Genomic DNA, 23749 nt, shown 5'->3' with positions numbered 1-23749 from the left:
AATAGTTGTGATAAGTTGGAAACAATGTTGCAACATTCGTAAGTTCTAGTTCCCTCACAACTTTGTATTTAACCGATTCATATTTCTCATAAATGCATCAAATTCGCGATCTAATAATAGTTATCGTTAAAAAATTGCCTACGATCGTTGTTATTCCACATCTTTCCCGGTGCAATTTGTTTCTATTTATCGCATCGAGGATAGATTCGGTGGAATAATCTAGTCGTTTGATGAGGACGATCTATTTCGAGACGTTCAGCAGAATCTAGGATTACTCGGCTGTGTAATATAGTATATTATAGCCTGGAGGCTACTTATTGCGGCCTCGATGATCTAACTAAGCAGTGCATTCAAGCAACAATAACTGACATTCCACGATCCTTCTCGTTAGGCTCTCACAGAGCGAAAACCATCCACGATCGCTCCTTTCAATCCGCGGTTATTAATCATCGTATTCTCGACTGTTCCGTAAACGGCCAATTTAATTGCTAAAGTTGTTTACCAACTGAGTAAAAATCATGCTTATTTATATATATATGTATATTAATATTATAGATAAATAATTAATATATATATTATTTATATATATATATATATATATATATATATATATATATATATCTATATTAATATTATAGATAAATAATTAATATATATATATTAATGTAGTAGTGCGAATGTACTGTTGTAATTACAAAGTTTTTATAAAATTGCCATAGACTAAATTTAAAATTTAGTAGTATTATTAATACAGATCACTTACTTTTTATAGTAAATCATTTGAACAAATTATACGGGGGTATAATCAACAAAATGAACTTTCATTTTAAATTGTCATTAGTTTTGGGGGTTGAGTAGATTTTTAATCGAATCAACACAAATAATTTGCTATTATTTACTTAAATCAGTTTAAAAAGTCATTAACGGTTAGGGTAAAGTTGTGTGTGATAAGGGCACAGTAATTGGCTCTTCTAGCCTATATCGGTGAACGCGAGAGATATCCGAGACACGGCGCGGCGCGGAGCGGATCCGGGGCTGGTTCTCCGCGTGTTTTGATGCGCACGCGAGCCGATACGTGCGAGTACTCGTGCTCTCGAGAGTGCACGGATCTCGAGTGCTCGTTCACCGAGCACTCGCGGCCTCCGTGAAAGTGGTTCGAACCGTTAAAGCGGCGCTTTCGTTCCGCGGCCCTCCATCCAGCGGCCGGCTTTGAAACTCCGAAATCGAGTGGTTTCGCGGCCCCCGTGTTTCTTCCCCGAAGTTAATCGCGCTACCGAGGAGAACACGGACTCTCTCCTCGCCTCTCACTTACAGCCGCGTCTCTCGATTTTCCTTCGGGCGTCGCCGCGCGATTAGAAATTCCCGTTGCCTATCGGCTCGATCGATCCGGCGGCGTCGACTTTCCGCGGGATCGTCGGAAACGGTGGTCAGCAGGTGAAATGCTGACGACAGGTTTTGTTCTAGCTTCGTGGCAGTCTCGGATCAGGTGGTTTATTCGCGAAACGATGGAAAATATGCGGAGCTGTGAGACCACAAGAATTTCGTAGATTTTTAGAGTATTTTGGGAAGTTTTGTTCTCGCCTTTCAAGGGAGACAATTACAGTTTGTCGAACTTCTGCGCGTGTGATAGTTTATAGGCTGTCAATTGTTTCATTAATGATCCTCATTAATAAATTGCTTGATCGAGGAAGCATTCAAAAATAATACACTGTTCGAAACAATTTACAGGATAGAAAAATTTTTGATAAAAATTGGCCAAATTTGGCTAAGGATAACTCCGCGAAAAATCATCGCAGAATGGTGACTCTTTTTTTGAATTAAAGCTTGAAACTTCTACTTTAAGGTGGTGTTTATGGATTTTAAGTTCGACGCACCGTCGCTATTCAGCCTCGCCCAGTATACGGGCAAAAAAAGTGTCTTTGTTACGGAAGAAGAAATAGAAAGAAAGACTATTATATAAATATAAGTATTATAGCATAAATGTGTTATATAAATATAATACAAAGTAAGCAAAATTCTAGCGTACGCAATAAGTACATAGCAGATACCTAAAAGTGTATAGTACAGAAGATTATGACAGAGAATATATCTTCGTTTCGCTGCAAAATCACGTCTTCCTTTAACTTTGTAAATTAAAATCAGAGAAGTCTTCGATGAAAACGATTCAACCGCGAGAAAAAAGAATGGGATAACTTAACATCCCGTCGACGTATTCGTAGCTCCCGATAAACACTCGCCCTCGCAAACAATTAACATGACCGATCGGAGGGATCGCCTGCCTATTCGCCGAAATGGGCAACCTGTCAATCTTGGACGCAGTGGGCCATTTGTCGCCCGAACTCCGGGGTTATTGCGTCCCACGGCAAACTCTCTTACGACGAAGATCAAATTCGCAATGGGGCAGATCCATCGGCATTCAGGATAGTCAACAATCGGCGCACACAGGGCGCGCCATTGCGGCATTGCGGCGCGAGTGATTAAACGGGCCCGCTGCTCCACAACGGAGAGCAATATCCCGGAGAACGCCGAAACTTGGCCGATTTCGAGATTTCGCCGAAGTTCGCCGCGACTTGCATTCGAGTGATCGTGGCACGCGATGCATCGACCGCCACACCGGGTCGCTGACTGGCCGGGCATTCCTCGAGTTCCGTGATAGGGAATCGTTAATTGCCCCGAGGATCGGGGAGTCCTATCGAAGCGCGAGGAGTCGAGTCTCTTCGCGATTCGTCTCGATCCGCGGCCGCTTCGGAGATTCGGAAATATTCGATTTCTCTCTACGATCCGATCGCAGTCTATCGTGCGCTCGCTACGGTCTAACAATTGCATTTCGATGCGCGATCTCGTGTCCTCGCCGGGAATTTCATGAATTTCTGCGTTTGCGAGCTATACGATGCCATCGAGGCATCCGTTCCGTTCCGACGATGCGGGCATTGTTACTTCGCGCAAAGATGCGCGGAAGATTGCCACCCTCCAGCTAGTGGTCGACGATCGGCTAACATGATATGTGAAATTTTTATACACGTACGATATTTATAATATTCATAAAGATACTAAAATTCGGAGTTAACTTTTTTCTGGAAATGAACGGCGAAAATGTGACACAATTGGACGAGCAGCGTCGAAAACATTTTAAGCCATTACAACGGCGGATTTTATGGATTTATGGGAAAATCGAGTAGACGCAATTTAAGGTAGTAAAAAGATTCAAGGAATTTAAAAATTTCAATTTATTAGAACGAAGAATAAATCGGGTGTCTAGTTTCTATATCTTGCAAATGATGCGGACAATTCTTATTTCGCACGAAAATCCACAGACTACTAATATGCCACGAATTTTTGGCGTCAGTTTTTTGACTTTTGTCCGTTGCACAAGGCACCGTACGGTCGCGCCACGCGCTGCGGCCCCATAACGGAGCCCGAGCGCGGCGCGCACCTGGGAAATGGAGCATTTTATCGGCGTTTCCCACCTGTTTTCCCCTCCGGTTGCGGCCGTGCTCTCTATTCCTCTTGTCGGTGTCGACGCAGACGATCGCGTACCGCTCAAGGTTGCGGCGAAACGCGACCATCGATCGAGAAAAGGAGCAATTCTGTTTCCGTGGAAAGTCGATCGGAGTTCTATTAACGTACCGATGACCGTGTTCGTATTAATACGCCGCGGAAAGAGGCGAATTGTTCGGTAATTATTCATTTCGAGGACAATCGCTCCAGTAATTGCTCGTGACACAGTCTATTTTTTCCCTTTCATTCAGTCTTCGGATTTCTCGCCGGGAGAACGATACTGATTCGACACTTTGAATCCCTTGCCGTACCCCTTTCTTTCCAGTTACGATGACTAGAAGTTCTTCGATTATAATTATTTCTTAGAAGAAAACTTTTATTTATTCTCGCCCTTGAATATTTAAATATCGCGGAGAAAAGAACAGAATTTTATATTCGAAGTTAAAAGAACGGAATAACATTCGTATTTAACAGGTTCTTAGTAGAAATCTCCGTAAAAATTTCGCCATGTTGATTACAATCCTTGAATAGCATTTTTTTTTTTGAATTATGAAATATGAAATATGAAATTGAAAGCTTGAATAAAGAAATTGATTCGATCGTTTCTTAAGGAAGAATCTTCGTAATTTCAACAATTTGAAAGTAAAAAAATGTCGGTCCCGACATTTGATCGGCGAGGGTGGATTTAGCGTTGAAAGAAACAGGCTTCTCTTCTATGGCTCAATGGATCGATTCTCCAGCTGGGAGAATGATCCTATTTAATGGGATCATTGCATGGCCGTAATTTTATTTCCTCTTTTCAATACTAGAACTATCAAACCAGTTAAAATCGCCGGTTGTTCTGATTTTTTTCTTTCACGTTTATTCGAGTTATAAAAATCTTTCTGCGAGAAATTGTTAGGTTAATTACGATTCAATCAAGCTTATCTTATCATAGAAATCGTACGAAGTTTAAATAAATCCGCAGTTTTGCCATTGTTATAAAACAATATACATATATTTCGAATTAATTCACTGTATATATATTATATTCTATAATCTGAAGGCTATAATAAATAATAATAATAAATAATAATAAATAATAATAAATAATAATAAATAATAAATAATAATAAATAATAAATAATAATAAATAATAAATAATAATAATAAATAATAATAAATAATAATAAATAATAATATCTCGGTAGTTTCAGTCGTCAAACGAATACACTCGTCAGCCATAAGTGCAAGGGTTGTTTCCAGAGATGGCGCTTTAAAGGGATTTCGAATCCCAGAACACCATTCTATTGTGTTGAAAAGAAAGTAATTTCGGTTCTGAAGCAACAATTGCAGCTTTCTCTGTGCGTGCCAACCGAAAATACTTTCTTGCCAGCCCAATAATTCGAATCATGTTGCTCTTTACTTTGCGAGCAGAATACGTTCAGCGAACATTCGACAAACGTTTTACGAGAGGGTGAAGAGACCGGAGCCGTTAGTTTCGGGTCGAATCAAGTCGGACAATGTAGGAGGGTTAACGAGGCTCGCGACACTAGGATTAGTCGAAAGAAAGGGGTGGAATCGATTCGAATTCCGCCTCGAGGCCCATCGATTTCAATTCTATCCGGTGAATCGTTCGATCACAACCCCCTCGAACGAAATCTTACCGGTGGAAATAGGTCGAGCGATCGTCTCGGTTCTCCTTTGCCCTCGGATTCGACTCACGGCGAGCGTAATCCATAAGCGATGCGCATAGGCGCGTCGTTCGCATGAGAGCCACTGACCTATTGTCAAGGTTCGAGCGACCACGCTAATTGAAAGTTCATTATGGCTGTCGCGTCGCCGCCGACCGACCAGGGTCTGCTTTAAAAATCGGTAATGTTCAACGACGATCGCTTTCTTTCTTGCATTTCTTCTTTCTTTATCTCCTTCTCTCTCTTTCTTTCTTTCTTTTTCTTTCTGTTTCTTTCTCTTTTTCTTTCTTACATTTCCTCTTTTTTCTTTCTTTCTTTCTTTCTTTCTTTCTCTCTCTCTCTCTCTCTCTCTCTTGCTTTCCTGCATTTCTTCCTTCTTTCTTTCTCTCTCTTTCTTTCTCCCTCGTTTTCCCTCTTTCTTATTCTTTCCTTCCTTCTGTCTCTGTTTCCCTCTTTCCTTCCTCATTCGGCAGCCTTTCACTCGGGTAGAAGCCGATATCTTTCTCTCTCCGGCCGAGGGGCTAGGACAATGACCAGATTTTCATGAACAAAAGGATCACCGCGCCAGCCAATCATAAACCGTCGACAAGTGTCATAATCCAAAATAGGCTTGCTTCTTTCGAGAGACAAAGAGAATCATGTGAGCACGTTTTGTTCGGAGGCTGCTCGAACGATAGAAGATCCTTTTGTTCCAGATTTTATTGTCTGTACGTGCTCTTTATATTTCTGTCGAATTGTCCGCAACAGTGAATAAACTTTCATCGAGTAAATGGAAATTCTACGAGCAAGATCCAACCCTTTGTCCCGAATCGAATATTTCGTCGGAAAGAACAGCGGCGTATTTTCTGTTCGCAAAAAAAAAGAACGCTCGCGACCGCTCGCGATCGTCCGTAACCGCGGGAGGATCGCTCTCCCAGTGTCTCCGTACAAGTTTTCAAGCAGTTCGGTCACGCGACGATTCGGGATCGTTCGAAAATTCTTGAAAGGCGCGGCCCGCCATCTCGGAAATTCTCGGCCGGGTCTGGAGGGACTCTCGCGGTCGTTTCGAGGGTCTCCAGGGCCTTGGAGCGTTCGAACTCCTTGAACACGAGACGTCGTCGAACCGCCAAGGTGAAATTGTTTCACGTGCCACTTTTGGCAATTGCGCGATTTTCATTAGGCGCTTTACGAGCTGAATTCGAGATGCTGCTACAACATTCGAATATTCCGTTCGTTTCGCACGTCGTCGCGATTAAATCGTGTCAGACGGAAAATAAAAAACTATTTGCCGGATTGATTTTTCTGTTCACAACTCGCCCGTTGTAATTCGACAGAAACGGCGGGTGGTCCCGTTGCCGAGAATAGGTGGATTCGGCAGGTCCCCTAACGCCGTAATGCTCGCGTTCGAGCTGCCGGTTCCAGGAACGATACTCGCGGCGATACTGTCGTCGTTCACGCGTTCGTATGATTCAAAGCGTCCGCCTCGACGCGGCGCACAGTGGTGCTAAATGAAAAAGTGGTGTCAGAATCAAAGAACTTTCGACAGGAACGAGATCGAGCGGTGCAGATTTTTTACGCCGGAGCTGAAATGTTGCGGAACGAGGGAAAAATCGAGAGAATCTGGTGTACGAGGTTCAAACGTTTTTTTAACCTTGATAATTGATGTCACACTTGAAATAATGCTGCGAAATTCTGATTTATCGAACATCGTGTACAGTTGGACTTCTTTTTACGACGTGTTACACGTCATTTGCCATTTCAACGAGAAAGATCACGATTTCGTTAGCTTCCTCACACGAATCGATTTCTTTTTCTCAAAATTCTGAAGTGGTAGATCAATTTTGCGGATTCGAAACATCTGTACGCGGGCATTGGATAAATCAGAATTTTGTTGGAAAACTTCAAGCTCAACGGAAATTTTCAGTCTCGAAAATTGTTCATTCTTTACAATTTTTCTTGATTTCAGAACATTTCGAGTCTAACTGCTGGACTGCGGATTTTGTGCGTTTGTAGCAAAAATGAGTGGCTGAAATATAAAAATTGTGAAGCACAAAAGTAATTCAAAGAGTTTAATTACGTTACTTTCAATTTATCAGAATTGTTAAAAGAAGCAATTCATTTTTCTTTCGTTTCTGTTTCTTGCGATCACCTGCGAAAATTTCTATTTTGCACGAAGATCCGCAGTCAACCGATTGCAAAAAAAAAAAAGAAAATCGTCTCTCTGTCCGATCTCTGCCAAATGTTCTACAGTTTTGACAGAAACTTGGCCATTTTAGGCCACTTTGTGCCGCGCCGGCGTGCCCACGAGCAGCCTCGGTGCCACGCTAGGGCCGTTTCAATGGAATCATTACGGGAAAAGCCGTCGGTCTGGGCCTTACCTGCGACTGTTTACTCGTACCTGACGCCATTGTGACCGCGGACCCCCGTCCCCGAGTTCCAGGCTGTCGTCTCTCGTCTCGTCGTGACCCAGGGGCCGCGATTAAGCCCGTTCCGCACCGTTCACATGTCCAAGCCCCGTTTATTCATCGATCCTCCTGCTGCCTTACGGCTTCCGACGTCAATTTGTATCTCCCCGCGTCATACCTGCCCTATTGTACACCTGTAGTCGCCGCGGTTCCTAAAAAAACGCCATTGTTGCTCGACTCGCGTCGCGTCGCTTCGTCGCGCCGAGTATGGATCAGGCTTTAACTGCGGTTCGCAGGCCCCGGGCTCGAGCTCGACCTCCAGCTAGGGTGGATCCACCGGCTGTGTACACCTGCGTTTCCTGCCCACCGAATCGCAGGGGCGAGCACCTGACGCCCGGAAGCCTGTCGGGGCCCTAAACCGACCTCCGAATCCGAACGCGATCCGTCGACGAAAGTGAAAACGGAACTTTCCCGAGTCATCTTAACCTTTGGATGGCCGACATTTTTAAGCGTTTATGGCAGCCACGGCTAGATCCGTTCGAATCTTTACGATTAATTTTCATTTGTATTGTATTATTAAAAGCTCTTCGTCGGGACCAAAGTCAATCCTTTTTTATCAATTTCAATATTAACCCCTTGATGTACTTTAACGAGTCTAACTCGTAATGGAGATCTCTAGTAGGAACCTGTCAAGTATGAATGTTATTCCGTTTTTTTAAGTTGCAATAAAATTCTATTCTTTTCTCCGCAATGTTTAAGTATTCATGGAAATGTAGGCACACGATAGATACAAATTTTCTTCTTCTTCTAAGAAATTATTATAATCGAAAAACGTCCAGTCATCATAATTGGAAAGAAAATCGTACGGCAAGGGATTAGTTGGTAATAATTACTGGACCGCGGATCATCATGCAAAATAAAAATTCTTCAAGTTAATCGTGAGAAACGTAAGTTCGTTGAAAATATCTTTCTCATTTATGCATCGACGGTATGCACGTTGCTTTAGTTAGTACGTTCCAGCAATCGAGTCGGCCAGCGAAACAAACAGCACACATCGCAGACCGTTATTTTACCATTGTTTATTTATTTATTCATTTATTTATTTGTGTATACGGGTAAAGACCGACTTTTTACAATAAAAACGTTACACGTGTTCAGGCATTATACATCGAAATTTCTCAAACCACGCGCCTAAAAATTCGTCGGGAAATAATGTATAGACCGAGAATCGTTCTTGTACGAAGCCAGAGCGATTTGCCAAGCATCGAAGTTCCGTCAGCTTCAGGAAACCGCGTCGAGGCCGCGTGCGTATCTCACCTTTTCTGTGTTAGAAACCTTGATAGAGCCTTTTTAATTGACAGCCGGTCTGTGCAAAGATAAACACGCCGATTGCTCCGGGAACACGAAAACTTCATTAGATTCTGGGTCACGTGACGGCTTCAAGAGAATGAGAGAGAGAGAGAGAGAGAGAGAGAGAGAGAGAGAGAGAGAGAGAGAGATGGAGAGATAGAGAGAGAGAGAGAGTGAGGGAGGGAGATCGTTGACGTCACGTTCTGCGAGGATTCGCGTAACAGCTCGAGCAGCCCGTTCCCGTTTCGCGATGCTCCGTTTCGTCGGACCGATCCGACGAAGGTCGGACGGTTTCCATGATGGTTTGTTTGATGGTTCGTTTTATTGGTCACACGCCGGCTGACTCATCGATGGGGTTTGCGTAGTGAGTAGTGTCTATCGCGTGCACGACCGATCGGGCACGCTGTTTGCCCCCGTCAGGTGTGCACTGTACACGCACACCGTGTGTTCCCAGCAAATACACAAAGAGAGAACACGAGAGGAAGAGAGAGAGAAAACAAGAGAGAACCCGAGAGAGAGAGAGAGAGAAAGAGAGCGAGAGAGAGAGAGAAAGAGAGCGAGAGAGAGAATTCGATCGGCCACGTGCGTGCGCCTCGCTTTGGCGCCGTGTAAAGGCAAATCGACGGGACACGGGGCCCACGATCCTCCTTATCGTCGAACCAGTCGTGGAACCCGTCCTCCTGCTCTCCCGAGGCTCTTTTATCTTTCGTTTAAAAACACGCGGCAGCTCTGGCGCGGACAGCTCGCGAACGAGATCCGACCGGGTTTCAAGCCATTTACCAGATACAAGAGAGATTTCACCCGAGCCGAACGCGCGGATTAATTAGTCCAATGGGTCATCGGCATCGGTTAAGTTATATTATTACCGTCAACCGAAAGAAATGCTGCCTACCGGCCCACGCCGGTGGCGCGTCCTCTTTTTCCAGCGAGGCTGAATAATCGCATCGATCGAACGATCTTTGCGAGCCTGTTGTGCGCGGGTGTATAAAGCCGAGGGGAAGTTCGGTAGGATTAACACCGATCTCGGGAAGTCGCTTCGTTTTGTGTTATATCGGTTTCTGGGCTCGGTGATATGTCGCTTAGGATGATGGCAAGTGGCAGCAACATTCAACATTCAAAGGCTGATCTTTGTGCCCTTTGCATTCGAAGCCATTTTAACTGCAAATCTGAAATAATCTTTCTGGCTTAGTGGATTTTATGCATATGAAATTGAGTCTTGTGGCTAATAACAACAGTTTCAGTTTTAACAATTTTTTAAATCTAATCTTTGTTAATATCAACATTATATTTTGGAACGTGATATAAGAATTTTAGCGGTGTCCCAGCGACATCACACGAGTGCAAAGCGTTAACCGGTACGTTAACTTTTACATTTTCCTGAAAAATGCAAAACTCTAAATTACCGATAAAAATTATCGTATCACGTTTTGAAATGATTTTAACGTTATCACTTTACATCTAAAAGTTCAATTTCACACGTACAAAACGCACCGGTTTCTATAAAATGGAAACACTATTTTGAATTTCGAGTCCGAATGGCTCCGGCTGCAAAGGGTTAAGTGTAAAAGTTGTAAATCAAAGTGCAGCCTGACGAAAGGAACGAATCTGAAGCGATAACAATTTTTATCTACGCTCGCAAACAAACGTCACCCGTTATCTGTCATATACTTCTTTACGCAACAGCGAAACAAGCCGTGTTCACAGAGCAGAATCGCATGAACTCCTTCCCAAAACGACCATTCCGATTTACGAAGCAACCAAACACCGAATCTTTTTCCAAACGTTCGCTAGCCACACAGTAACTGGCTCCAGAACCATCTTTTTCTTTCCCCTAATATATTCAAAGGAGATTCGATACTCGGGAAAATTTCCATCGACGAAAGGCGCTTTCAGATTCACCTTTAAGTTCATTAAAAATGTCATTTAAATTGCTACAGTTCCGTTTGACAGCCAAACGTCCTGAAGGTTGCTAACAGGACGCAGAAATTCGCTCATCTGCCCTATCTTTACGAGTCGCTCGCAGGAGCACGACATCAGGCTACGAGATGAGTCTCGCGGCGAGGTTCGAGCTGTCGAAATTAGGAACGATCTCCGCTGCGAAAGCCGGCGATTCTCGACGGCTGAGCGTGCTCTCGAGCGATCGCGAGTGGAAATCAATTCCACTCGGTGCCCGGAGACGATTCCAAAGTGGCTCAACGTACACGTACGCGTTCGCGCGCACGTACTTACACGTCCGCGCGCGAGCTCTTTGGGAAAGATAGGCGAGGCGGGCGTATGCACACAGAAGGAACGAGACGCGGGAGATAAGCTTTCGATATCAGGTGCCGAGAACGATAAACCGCATTCCAGGCCCCAGTTCTCATGGTGCGCGCGGACCGTCAGTCGTGTCAACAATTTTCGTCCCGTCTGTCTACCCCCGTGTGTTTTCTTTCGTGGTTCGTTCACCCGCGATCCTCTTATCGAGGGTGCACCTTGTTCCCCTCGTACCTGTAAAACATGTTCTCCGACCGAGAATGATCGATGTGGATTGGACGGCCTGCGGGCCCTGCAGGGCCTGCTGGCTTTGCACCCTGGACAGGCTCAGGATCGCCACTCTATTCTGCAGGTAAACGTTCGATGCACACGTTCGGTGTCACTCTTCTGCAGGCAGTATTAGGTCGAGTCGTAAATAACTTCCGTTTCTTTATCGGACATTTATTTTCCTCTTTTATTTATTTCTTGTTTTGTTCTTTTCTTCTCTATTTTTATTTCGAACCCTTGTCTATTTAGTGGAAGCAGAAGCTCGTACGGCCCGGTAACTCGTAGTCGGTAGATGCGAACAATAGATTTTACGTAGCTGCGTCGTAAGATATTTACGACTCGACCTAATAAATACGTTCCTTGCGGATCGTGCTTATCGCGAGAGCGTAGACGCGGCTGCAAGGTGGGAATCGAGTGCAGATGATCTCCAATTACTTTTGATTAAGCTGACCTTGTTACGATTCATTTGATAGTTCGATTTAGAGGACCCGTGAGCGGTACCTCAAAGTTTGTGGAAATTGCTGAACAAACACTGGGAATGATTCTATCTTCTTGCTCGGAAATGGAGCACGATCAGGAACATTTGATTTCGACCTGTTCGACTCATCTATTTTTAGACCTGTTTTGCGATTCTTCTGCCATCGCTCGTACCGATTCATTCGGTGCTCCAATTTAGGGAAAGTGATTCAGGTATCACGAAGTACATTAAAATTGGTGGACGAACATTGGAAATTATCCTGATTTTGTCTTTGGTATCGGAGCAGATTTAGGGATCTCTGATTCTGTTTTATTTAACTTTTATCTGTTTCTGGACATTATTTGATTAACGGACATTAATTGTTCTGATTCATTTGATGCTCCGATTTAAACAACGTGTTTCAAGTGCTTCGAACTTGATAAAAATTGGCCAACTTTGACCGACGACAACTCCGCAAAAAATCATCGTACGATGATGACTATTTTTTTTAATTGAAGCTTGAAACCTCTACTTTAAGATAGTGTTGCTGGATTTTAAGTTTGATAAACGCTTACCGCTGTAATCCTTTAAATGTGAGGTCACGTTTGTCATATCAAAAATTGCCAAGATTTATAAAATGCACGGACGTTGTAAAATTTTTTCCGGGGACGCTTGTTTACAGTAAAATGAAGATTGATCCGTTGCCTTTAATCTAAACAAAGATAAATGTAGCTGCGATTTCTTTTCGTTAAGTTACAACACTTTAAAGTAATCCTTGCATTTTGCCATATAAATGCTGGATTTGACGTTACCTGATGGGAAGGTTGTTTAAAGGGTTACAGTAGCGAGGGTGCGTCAACTGAAAATCTAGAAAGACTGTCTTAAAGCAGAAATTTCAAGCTTTATTTCAAAGCAATAGTTATCATCCTACGATGATTTTCCGCGGAGTTATCGTCAGTCAAAGTTGGCCAATACTTATCCAAAATATTTCTACAATATAATTTTGTTGAGCAATGTATTTGTCTAATTTTGATCAAGTTAGATCAAATGATTGCTCTTATGGTTCCGTAAGCTTAACGTCAGAATATACAGGATGTCTCAAAAATGTCTCGCAATCCGTTCCTCAGATCATTTGCAGCAACCTTTTCCTTTACAACAATTTTCTCCGAGACACCATTAACAAGTTATTAACGAAAAACAGTGACCAATGAGAGGCGAGCTCAGCTGGCGCGAGGCGACCGAGCCAATGAGCGGAACTGGGCTTCGTGCGCTGGTTGGCTGGGCCGCCTCGCGTCAGCCGTACTCGATTCTTATTGGTCACTGTTTTTCGTTAATAACTCGTTAACGGTGTCTCGGAGAAAATTTTTGTAAAGGAAGAAATCGCTTCAAATGATCCGAGGAACCCGTCATTTCCGGATTGTAAGACATTTCTGGGACACCCTGCAAAACGTGAGACAACGATCCTATCGAAAGGATCCTAGGACCAAGAACCAAAGATCTAGTATCTCTCCAAAATCTGTCAACAAAAAGCATTCTCAATACCCGCGTCTCTCCGTAATCATTTCGCAGACGACGCGGAACTCCGTATGCAGGATTCTCGTGAAAGTTTTTTAAAGGACGAAAGATCGAACAGCCTGGCGACCGTCTGTCGGCCACTCTCCAGCCCCCGGAGCCACTCGAGAACGAAAAAATAAGGATTCGTTGGCCCTCGAAGACTTCTGGCCGGCAATTTCCGCGGCGCGCTGCGAATCTGGTTTCTCTCGAGAGTTCTCCGCGGGACGTAGACGTTTGCCGGGCCGCGTGGCATTGTTCTCCGGAGGCGGTTCCCCATAAAATAGCATGCTGGATCCTTCGGCGTGGTGCTTGTATACACGTGTCGCGGCGACGCCAGCACGAAAATCCGAGGATCGCGCTGTTGGAGGGCGGTTGATCTGTCGCGTGGACCGTTTCTATTAGTTCCGTGGCCAGGAACGCTTCCTGTTTTCGTCGGAGCTCGCTCATGCTTCCTCTCGGACACGAGGTTTTTTTGGGGGGGATCGTTGCTGGAAGCGTTTCTTCGTTATTGTCCTTGCCATCTGTTGGCAGGTTTCCTTGCGCTCTTGGCTGAGAAATTCATTTCGGAATTCATTGGCTCGTGGCTTGGTGTGCATTTCTGAAGGAGATTAGGATCGCAATTTCGTCGGTTTTGTTGCAAAGGAACACCTGCGAGTCCTATTTTTGTTAGAATCGTGCTGGTCAGAGTCGGGTAGAAAATGATCTAATTAGTGATTCACGATTATAACTCGTTTGTTGTTATAATCAATTTATAAGAATTAGGCAAAAATTAATCGGGCTATCTCGTTAGTTATTGTTACTAATTTATAATAATTTGAAGGTTTAATTGCTGGACTGCGGATTTCATGTATTTATGAGAAAAATGAGCAGATCGAATACATAAAAATGAAGACTGTTGAAGATTTTAGAAATGCTGTTACATCGTTTACAATTTACCGAATGTTAATGAATGTTAATGAAATGTATTTTCATTCGACTTCTGTTCATTGCAATCGTGATAGGCAATTCTTAGTTCGCATAAAAAGATCCATGTATTGATTACCTCCGTTTGCTAGCACCAGAGTTGGGCGAAAATTAATCTGATCAATGATTAACGATTATAAAAGGTGGTTTATTACAATCAATTCATAATAATTAACGAGTTATACTCTATACGAGTTATACTATATGTAAAATTATATTTTGTGACTCGTGCAACAGTTACACTTCCAACAGCTTCTTAAATATAAATAAATCTGATAATTGTAAACTCGATAAATTTGATAACGTTGAAATTATGCAAAAACCGTGGGAAAACCGTGGGAAAACCGTGGGATGGAAAGCGGTTAAATCCAGCGGTGGAAATGAGAAGTTGCAGTGGCTGGTCGATCGGATTTTAGGACATCGGAGAAGGCTTTTATACTTTCTATAAACGTGCTTCTCGGACGGCGTCGGATCGCCGAAAATAAATGTGTCGTTGGAAAAAATAGAAGCGAAACGTCAAACGAGAATCGATACGTGCGGGAACCGCGGGATCGCGTTCTCATAACGTCGAAGAACGGGGGAGTCCCGTGACGAACACGTCGGCAAACGCAGTAAGCTGTAATTAATTTAGTTTGCTTTTCCGGCGGTGCGGCGAAAGATGGATTAAAAGTATCGATCTTTCGTAAGTACACACCGGGAATAATGAGAAAGTTCAGCGGATCGCGCGACCCAGGCGGTCGCGTTCGTTTTCGAACGGGATCATCCGTGATTCCGGCAAGTGTTCCGCGAATGTGACGCACCGCGGCACCTCGTTAATTATCTTCGAAATTTCGCGGCAAAAGTCGGGCACATGCCGCGAGTTTTTACCGTGCCCCGTCCTTTCTATTTTACGGTCGCGCGGTATACTCGTGCGTTATTCAACAGAAGAAACGAGGAATAAGAACGAAAGGAAAAGCATGAATATCGCGTTTTTTGTTTTCATTTCCACGGATGATAATGATAATATTCCTGGTCGAACCCGCGATTTAATCTCGCAGATTATTCTGAGCCGTCTTCCAATGGAATTCATAGAACCGGCGTGCATTTATTGCTTCTGTAAATCCACGGAGCCCAAGGAAACGTCCACGTTAACGAACGTTCATGAGATTTCCGCTCTATTTTCACGGAATATATTAGCCGGTCATTTTCTCCTCCGGTTTCTAAACAAACTATAAAATTCCACGTAAAAGTCCGTCACTCGACGACGATCATCTTTAGCCAGGCGACAGAAATGTCTGTTTCAGTCCGGTTTTCTGAACAACTTACACAAACGAGACTTCGTCCTCTAATCGTCGGTTCAGTCGACGAAATAATGATTCTCCTTCGTTCTGATTTCCGGGCGATCTATAAAAATCCGAATTTGAATAAAAAATCTATAATCTGGGAGACAATCTTTAGCCAGCGAATCCATTTTATCTCTCAGCCAGGTTTTCGAACAATCTACAAAAATAGAATAAAAATCTTAATAATAAATTCGCATAAAAATCCACAGCTTAACCGTTGACGCGTTTGCTACAATTGTCACCAGCGAACGTTTTATTTATTGTACTTATTAGCATTATATTTATTGCATTTATCAACATTATATTTATCGTATCGAATACGTTGCGTCCTCTTATAAAAGACGACAAAAATATCGTCAAAGAGAAGCCATTTTCCCCAAAAATCGTGCCACGTGTTACAATTGCTAAATAATCGTATTCACAAAAATTAATTTCATGTTCCTCGCGCGAACTACAAATTCGTAAACGTCGCAAATGTGCGATGCTGATTACATTAAGCATCGCGCGATCAAAATTCGACAAAGTCGAGTCGCCGAAAAATCGTGTCTCCGGAAACAATGAAAAGTTGATTAGCAGGCCTGTGATCGCGAGCCGAATTTTTCTACGCGAGCAGCAGACATGCTCTCTCGTTTTCTCGTCGAGACACGTCGAGTTCCCGGGGCGTGACGATGCCGTCGATCGGCCAGGAATTTCGCATTAATTCCGGCAAATAATTACCGGCGTCTCGTTCGCCCGAATTCATGCTCGTGCTCCTCCCGTCCCTCCTCCCTGCGGCCCCTCTTTTTCATTATTGTTCTGCGGTCGTTTCGTAATGTCGCGGTCGAGTACGCCCGGCGCCGAGGGAAATATCGTCGGCCTACGAAATCCCGGTGCCGAAAATTTCCGAAGCGCTCCGGGAACGCGACGAAAATCGTTCGGTTCGCTCGATAACGACCGGATTACGTGAACGATGCACGAAGGATCGTCGCGCACGTTGCGTAATCACCCGGCGTAATTAAAAGCGCCGAGACCGCGCGGACGACTTCCTCGTTTTCAGCCGCAGCGAATATCTTCTCGGCTCCTTTAATTCGCGACCTGGAAGTCGGTCCAATGAAATCAGTTGTACGAAACTATATATTAAATTCCGTTGATCGTCGGACAGTTGCCGCGGGAATTCGTTCGCTCCGCGATCATTAACCATTTTTTAGATGACCGATTTTTCAGGAAATTCCTTTTTACGCGGGACAGACAGGTTCTTGTTGCAGACAAAAAGTCGGATGGAATGTGTTCTGCTGGTTGATGCACATTATTTCTTGCTTTTTACTTTATACGCTAATTAATAGACTGCGGATCTCTACGCAAAATAAAGATTATTCAAGTTATGTAGTTCTAAGAAGTATAAACTTGCGATCAAAATACATATATCTTTCTCCTTTAATTGTAGTAGATTTAATCGTAATAAATGAAAAACAATGTAACAATGTAACTATCTTGTAACGTGTTCTTAGCTTTGCATTTGATCTGTACATTTTTCTCGTGAATACGCAAAATCCGCGGTCTATTAATTAAAATTCCTGAATACAGCTGTTCGCGCACAAAAGATTCTACGAAACAATACACACGTTAACGCCGAACCTATTGTTCCATTTCAAAACTGAATTAAAGAGACCATTTCGCGGACAATTATTGAGTAAACGTCCGAACGCGATACAGTCCATTGTTATTTAATGAAATTTAATTGAGCGAGCTATTTATTCGGAAAACCGAGATTACTCTGTTACAATAATCCGCACTGTAATACCCGATTACTAAATTACAATAATTAAGTAAAATTATCAAGTAATCCATTAAATAAAAACGAGCTACCACATTGACAACAACATCTTACAAAATCGTCATGCCAAAGAAGTTTCTCGATCCCGGCACAAATATCCACGTTGAACGGTCCACCGCATCGAACATCCGCGGAGCGAAATTCCGGCGCGAAACGAGCCCCGACGACGTTTAAAATATTTTGGTGAACCGATTAGGGCATTTTCCTCTGCGATCGTGCAGCGGACGAACATCCGAACGAAGCGAACAGTCGATGAATCGCGCGCCGCCGAAGCCCCAGTTTCGCCGAGTTTCACGCGGCTGTACACACGAGGCGGTTACGTGTCTACTTCCTGCTCGTATTCCGGCCGGAAGAGCGGCTTAAACATTTTATTACTGGGTCGAAATCTTTTCGAGCACGTCGGACGAGTGGCAGCCGGCGGCTCGGAGACGAAAGATGGCCGTTTAAGGTGGCCGGGTCAAGCGGGACCACGTTCCAATTTTCCGCGACGAAAATCCGCGACGGTACGGTGCGTGGACGAGCGCACCGTTCCGCTCGAAACCGCTCCGACGACAGTGGTGAAACGTCGATCCGGCGCAAAAGTCGATTGCTCGTTCGCTAGTAGGACAGTGGGTCGCGATATTAGGCCCTCGAAGACTGCGACGACGTTCCGGGAAATCTTTAATTCCTTCCTCTTCCGTTCTGTCTCCATTCCGCCTCGATTAACGCGGTTTCCGCTCCGGCTGCCGGGCGCGGAAACGCCTCGGACCGGTCGCGCCGCGATCATAGAAAGCTGCCGGCAGCTTCTGCGCGAAAGAGGAAAACTAGATCGATACCGAAAACGAGAGAGCCTCCTCCTTTCGACGTTTTCTCGCGCCTCCGACCCGTGGAAACGGCTCTGAGAAGAATCTTCCAGCGATTTCACCTGCTGGAACATCTGCCGTACAAGAATTTTATTCGCGAACTAGGAGGACGATCTTCTAGTGCTGGATTTTGTATCGATTTCACCTTTATCGTGGATTCTGGTGCACTTCGGTATAACGTCTTTCGATGACAAAATGTTATCGAGCGATCTAAAGAAAGATCGAACGAAAATTCACAGCGTAAAACCCACGCGGTCATGTTGTATCATTTAAAGCGAATTGTTCATAGCGATCTTAGCATCCTAATAAACGTTCCAATGTCATTTTCAGTCAATAACCCTAGCATGCTAAAGGGAGGGTCAAAGAACGTCCACAGAATCTGAAACATAAATTTTGCTTTATTTTTGCAGATACCTAAGCGTATTATTGATCAGTATTGTACAAACAAATATACCTGCCTCGTGCCGCATAAATAATATTTGTATCACTATTTCTTACCTGAATACGAAATGGCCCACCCTCGAGCAGATCTTAAACCTTCTAATCCCTTAAGCGCGCTAGGGTTAATCCCTTGCCGTACTTCGACGAGACCGAATCACGATGGGAATTTCCAGTAATAACCTGCCGAGTATGACTGTGTCCCGTTCATTGAATTCGGAAACAAATACTGTTCCTCTGCCATCGATATTTAAGCGTTCCGGTAAGAGCGGATAGAAATGTAAATTTTCTTTTCCCTCCAAAAAGTTGTTCGAATCGAAGAAGTTGTGATCGTAAAAGATTCGAACGGATCTCTAGCCGTGGCGGCCGTAAACGCTAAAAAATGTCCGCCGTCCGAAGGTTAAAATTCAGTGCTTTGCATTCGCAACAGCCGGACGAACAACGAGGACGTCGCTATTAGGAAAAATAGCGTCGTTTTGTTGATAATATTGTGGCTATCCGCGAGGTTGGCCACCTCGGGATGAAGAGCGAGCGAGGAAGGGAGCCAAGAATAGTAACAGCACAGCCACGGAAAGGCAAAGTACAGCTAGTAGCCGTTTTCGATCTAACCTCAAGGCTCGATCGTGATCCACGTCGATCCCCGTTCGTCGGTAGGAAAAGGACGAGCAGGAATCTCTGTAGAAACGCTGGCCGGAATCAGCTGAGAGACGAGAGAGCGAGACGATGGAGAGAGAAAAGTAGAGAGAGAGAGAGAGAGAGAGAGAGAGAGAGAGAGAGAAGTAGAGAGAGAGGGAGAGAGAGAAAGCCGAGCGAGGCGAGGCGGGATCAGCTTCTCGGGCGCGTTCCTGCAGGCCGTGCGTGGCCGAGAGACTTCAATGCCTGGCTACGTGATCCCCGGAACGCAGGAGCGACGACACCGTCAGGGAGAGAGGGCGGGAGAGCGCGCGAGAGAGAGAGAGAGGAGCTACCAGACCTTCGAGAGCGAGCGAGAGACGAGAGAAAGCCATCCGCGAGTCGACGAACGAGAGGAGAGGCTTGTTTGAAACGTTCCGAGGTAAAAACTGATAACAAGCAGGATTGCCGGGAAAATAGGGATCTACGGGACGAAATAGAGTGCACGATAAAAAGGTTCCCGAAGCAGAGCTTCCTTCAGAAGCTAAGGTCTAGCTGGATACGTTTCCGAGGCTGGGCCCACCCGGATATTAAAAAGCAATAACGCTTTGGAATTTCCTTTTAGGAATTCTTTCTTTTTAGAATTTCTTCCTCGCATGTTTCTCGTCGCTTCTGCAACGAACTTGTAGCGATACAATTAAATGATTAAATAAACAACTTCACTAACAACTTCGGATAAGAATAAACGATTTGTTCTCGTTCCGAGGTGCCAGCTCGTTGAAATTGTCAGTCGATAGGAAACAGCTTCCGCTGTTCCACGATATCTTTCGACTTTATCGCGCGACCTTAAGGAGGTAGACTCGAACGTCTCCTTCGAATTGCTAGATATATTACGAAGCCCGTTGCTCTCGCGACGCTGAGCACGGAAGCGTCGAGATCCCCGAAAAGCCGCGGATATCGCATGGGCTACCGGTTTTCCGGTCGTCGTCGCCGATCTCGCGTCTGGAGGGTGCTCGAACCCTGGGTCCGTCTTTCCCCGTGGTGAAAAGGGAGTCGTTGAAAAACAAAAGCCGGCCGGAATCTCTCGCGACGAACAAAGAGGTGACGCATCTGCACAGGAAAGGGACGAAGAATCGGCGGCGGCGGCGGCGGCTGCGGCAGCGGAGGCAACGGCAACGGCAGAAGAAGAAGAAGAAGCAGGAGATGAAGAAGAAGAAGAAGACGGGGACCGGTGGAGGCAGAGGCTGGAAGAAGCGGATGGAGAGAGGTGTGCGCACCGAGAGAGGACTCTCTGTAAAGAGTAGCACAGGTGAGAAAGAGAGAGGGCGCGAGAGGGGGGAAAGAGGTGCGCGCAGGGGGCAGGAAAGGTTGAACAGGGACGTCGCGACGAGCCGTCGCGGCGTTGGAGGGGCACCGAGGAGACCGAGAGAGCCGTCGTGGAGGGGCGGTTAGGTAGGAACGCGCAGCTGAAAGGTGGAGGAGGACTTGTCCGATGGAGGGGGCAAGGTATGCCGAGGGAAAGGAACGAGCGAGAGAAGGACGGAACGGTTGCGGAGGGACGAAGAGAGCGAGAGAAGGGGACACCGGCTCGCCTCGGTCGGGGCTCGGAGCTCGGAGCGAACCGAAGCCGAAGCCGAAGCCAACAAACTCACGTCAGTCCAAAGCTGGAGGGATGCCAGCGATCGTCGTGCGTTCAGAGATCTTCCGCCCGCGACCGTCCACGGAGCCGACCGCCGAATACCGGGGCCGCCGGCGACCTTGAAAGTGAAACCCGCAGTGTCGGTGAACCGATCCCGGTCCCCTAACCGTTCCTCGCGCGTCGATCCCGAGAGGATCACCAGCGTGCCTCCGTGAATCAAGGATCGAAGTTTCGCGCGGACCAACAACAACAACAACAACAACAACGTCGCCGTCGAGATTACTGTTCAACGGTCGCGAGCAGAGTTCCCTAGTTTCCCGAAGTGGTTGAAAATCGGCAGTGTTCTCCAATCGCGTACCCCGAACCGAGGGGTGGTTGTCGAACGGAGGGGGTGGTGGAAAGCGGCGTTTTTCCCCCAGGGTGATATGAGCCGGGCGCAATTAAGGCGGTTAACGGAGTCGGGAATACCTGTCCGGCGGCGGGCCAAAACCGGTACGAGCGTTCTCCACGCGATATAGCGCGAGAGAACGCGCTTGTGCTGGCTCGCGCGCTGCCGCGCTCCTCCTTCTCCTCGTTGCCGCTCCGCCGTTGTGCCGCTGTGCCGCCTTCTTTGCCGCATGCAGCCTTCAAAAGGTGCATACACCTTCGCTTTGCCAGCGAGTCTGCGCTTCTTCGTGCCGCGTTCGCGCTCGCGCCCGTGCACCGCCGTCTCTGCGCGTCTCTCTTCCGTTCGCGCGTTCCCGCGAGCGTCGCGTCGCGTCCCGTCGACCCGCGGCTCTTCCCCGTAGGGCCCGGCGAGAGTGGATAATACCGCGGACGGCCCTGGAACCGCGCGGGCTCGCGCTTTTCCTCGATCGGAGTGGACCGCCGGTGGTTGCCATGTGATTCGGTATTCCTCGAATACGCCACGCCGCACGGTGTATGCATGTGCGGGAGATTTGTGTGTTGGTGCGATCCGGTGGGAATGCTCGATAGCGCGTGAACACGCCGAGTGATAGTGCGACGAGGGAGCCTGGAAGAGGAGCGTCGCGGTCGCGGACACGGGAGTGGAACCGAAGTGGAGCCGAAGTGGAACCGAAGTGGAATCCGAGCCGAAGAGGAGCAGGATTCGAAGGATCGGGAAGAGGAAGGACGCTCGAAGGGGAAGACGGATGAGAGGAGAGAGCGAGAGAGAGAGGACAGAGGAGGACAGGGAGAGGAATCGGAGGGCATGATGGAAGGTGTCTCGAGATAGCCGAGCGATTGAGATTCCTCGACCGTTCGCTGCTCGGCCGCGCTGCACGCGAGAGAGGGTCCGTCCATGAGGTTTGAACGAAGGACGAATTGTTGAGAAGCCACGCCATGAGAATCCTCAAAACGCTCCACTGGTAGGTCCCCAACTAAGCCTCTCGTCGCGTCGCATCGCGTCGCAACGCTCGGCGTCGCGTTCTTCCGGTTTTGTTGCTCGCTCTAATCCCAGCGAGGGTTGTTCAGGTTGTTCTTTGTATGGAAATCGATTCGGGGAACAAGTTCCCCCGTGAGTCCCGTCCCCGGCCGCTTCGGAGAAGCTCTAGAAGCCGAACACTGCGACCGCGTAGACAACCGTCTTCGGTTGAATTCGTTGGCAAAACACTGCGCCGTGTGCCTCCGGTCGAATTCGAAGATTCAGGAAGCGAACGTGAAATCGGAGTAGGATCGTCGCGGCCGCTATCGTCGCTGTTACGACTCGATTCGGCATTCGGCGCGATGTATGCTGGGACAGGCGCTCCCCGGTCGTTTTCCCTGTCGGAAGCGTCCCGGCGCAAAATTTCGAAAGCTTTACGGTTAGGCGGGGCACACGGCCGATGGTTGATTCGATCTGCGAAACTTAAAACGTTTGCTGTCTCGTTGATCGATCAAATGTGCATTCCTTTGGGCGCGCACCGACCAGCCACGCCTGCCAGCCTGCGCGAGGTACAGGTATTTAATCCTGCGTGCACCAAGTATTTGCCAGGCACTCGGCTAACGAGCATGAATGGGCAGGCAACGGGACTTTGAAAGCCTGGCGTCGAACTTTATGCTTGCCAGGACTTCGAACCTGCAGGTTCCGTTTCGTTTTGACACGCTCGCGGCCGATGTTACGAGGATTTTCTCGATCGGAGGTCGGTTTTCCCATTGGAACGCGCGCGACCGGAAATCGAGATGGGGGCGTTGAAAACTGGCTCGAATTCGCGAGATTAAATTAGTTCGATCATTATGTCGGATTCAGCATGCGTTAACGTCGATAAGAAAGTTCCCGATGCCCCTCGGATTTCGTTAAATTTTGATTTGAACGAGCAAAAATAAAAGACGAGCGCACTCTGCTTGCAGGAAAATATCGCTCGAATTCCGTAATAATTGCGGAACATCGTAAACTCGCACGATCAATTCTGGTGAAATCGTCGCCAACGGCTCGATTCTTCACCTGGCAATTTTGCGAATCGCGTCGTACAGTCGCCGATGTTTCTAATGAAATCTCGCGTGCCCGTTGAGAAAGCTCAAACTCGATAATATTATTAGAAAATACTCGGCAGGTCGAAGAGAATCGTGAATCCGGCACGGCGTAACTGTATGAATACCGAATGACTCGGACGAACGGCAACATCACGAAAATCCCGACCCATTAATTGCCTTCATTAGCGAAGAATTCGAAACGGAGCGCCGTAGCGACCACGAATTTACGACGT

The 23749-nt window shown here is 46.2% G+C and overlaps 1 protein-coding gene across 7 annotated transcripts in view; it reads left to right on the top strand.

The window, feature by feature from the left end:
* LOC117225524 (uncharacterized) overlaps positions 1-23749 on the top strand; it is a 121934-nt gene that overhangs the window by 55396 nt on the left and 42789 nt on the right. The window contains exon 1 of one of the 7 annotated variants that reach the window (XM_076519273.1): positions 11267-11510. The exons of 4 other annotated variants lie outside the window; for them this stretch is intronic. In XM_076519273.1, the coding sequence (XP_076375388.1) occupies positions 11419-11510 (92 nt within the window). In that variant the 5' untranslated portion in view covers positions 11267-11418. Of the gene's footprint in view, positions 1-11266; positions 11511-20997; positions 22433-23749 lie in introns of those variants that run through there. 2 more of the 7 variants (XM_076519272.1, XM_076519274.1) reach the window with 2 other exon arrangements.

This window comes from Megalopta genalis, chromosome 2 (genome assembly GCF_051020955.1).
Source record: "Megalopta genalis isolate 19385.01 chromosome 2, iyMegGena1_principal, whole genome shotgun sequence".
NCBI lineage: Eukaryota > Metazoa > Arthropoda > Insecta > Hymenoptera > Halictidae > Megalopta > Megalopta genalis.
Note: the sequence above shows the minus strand (reverse complement) of the source record. Positions and strands in the feature narration are given on the sequence as shown.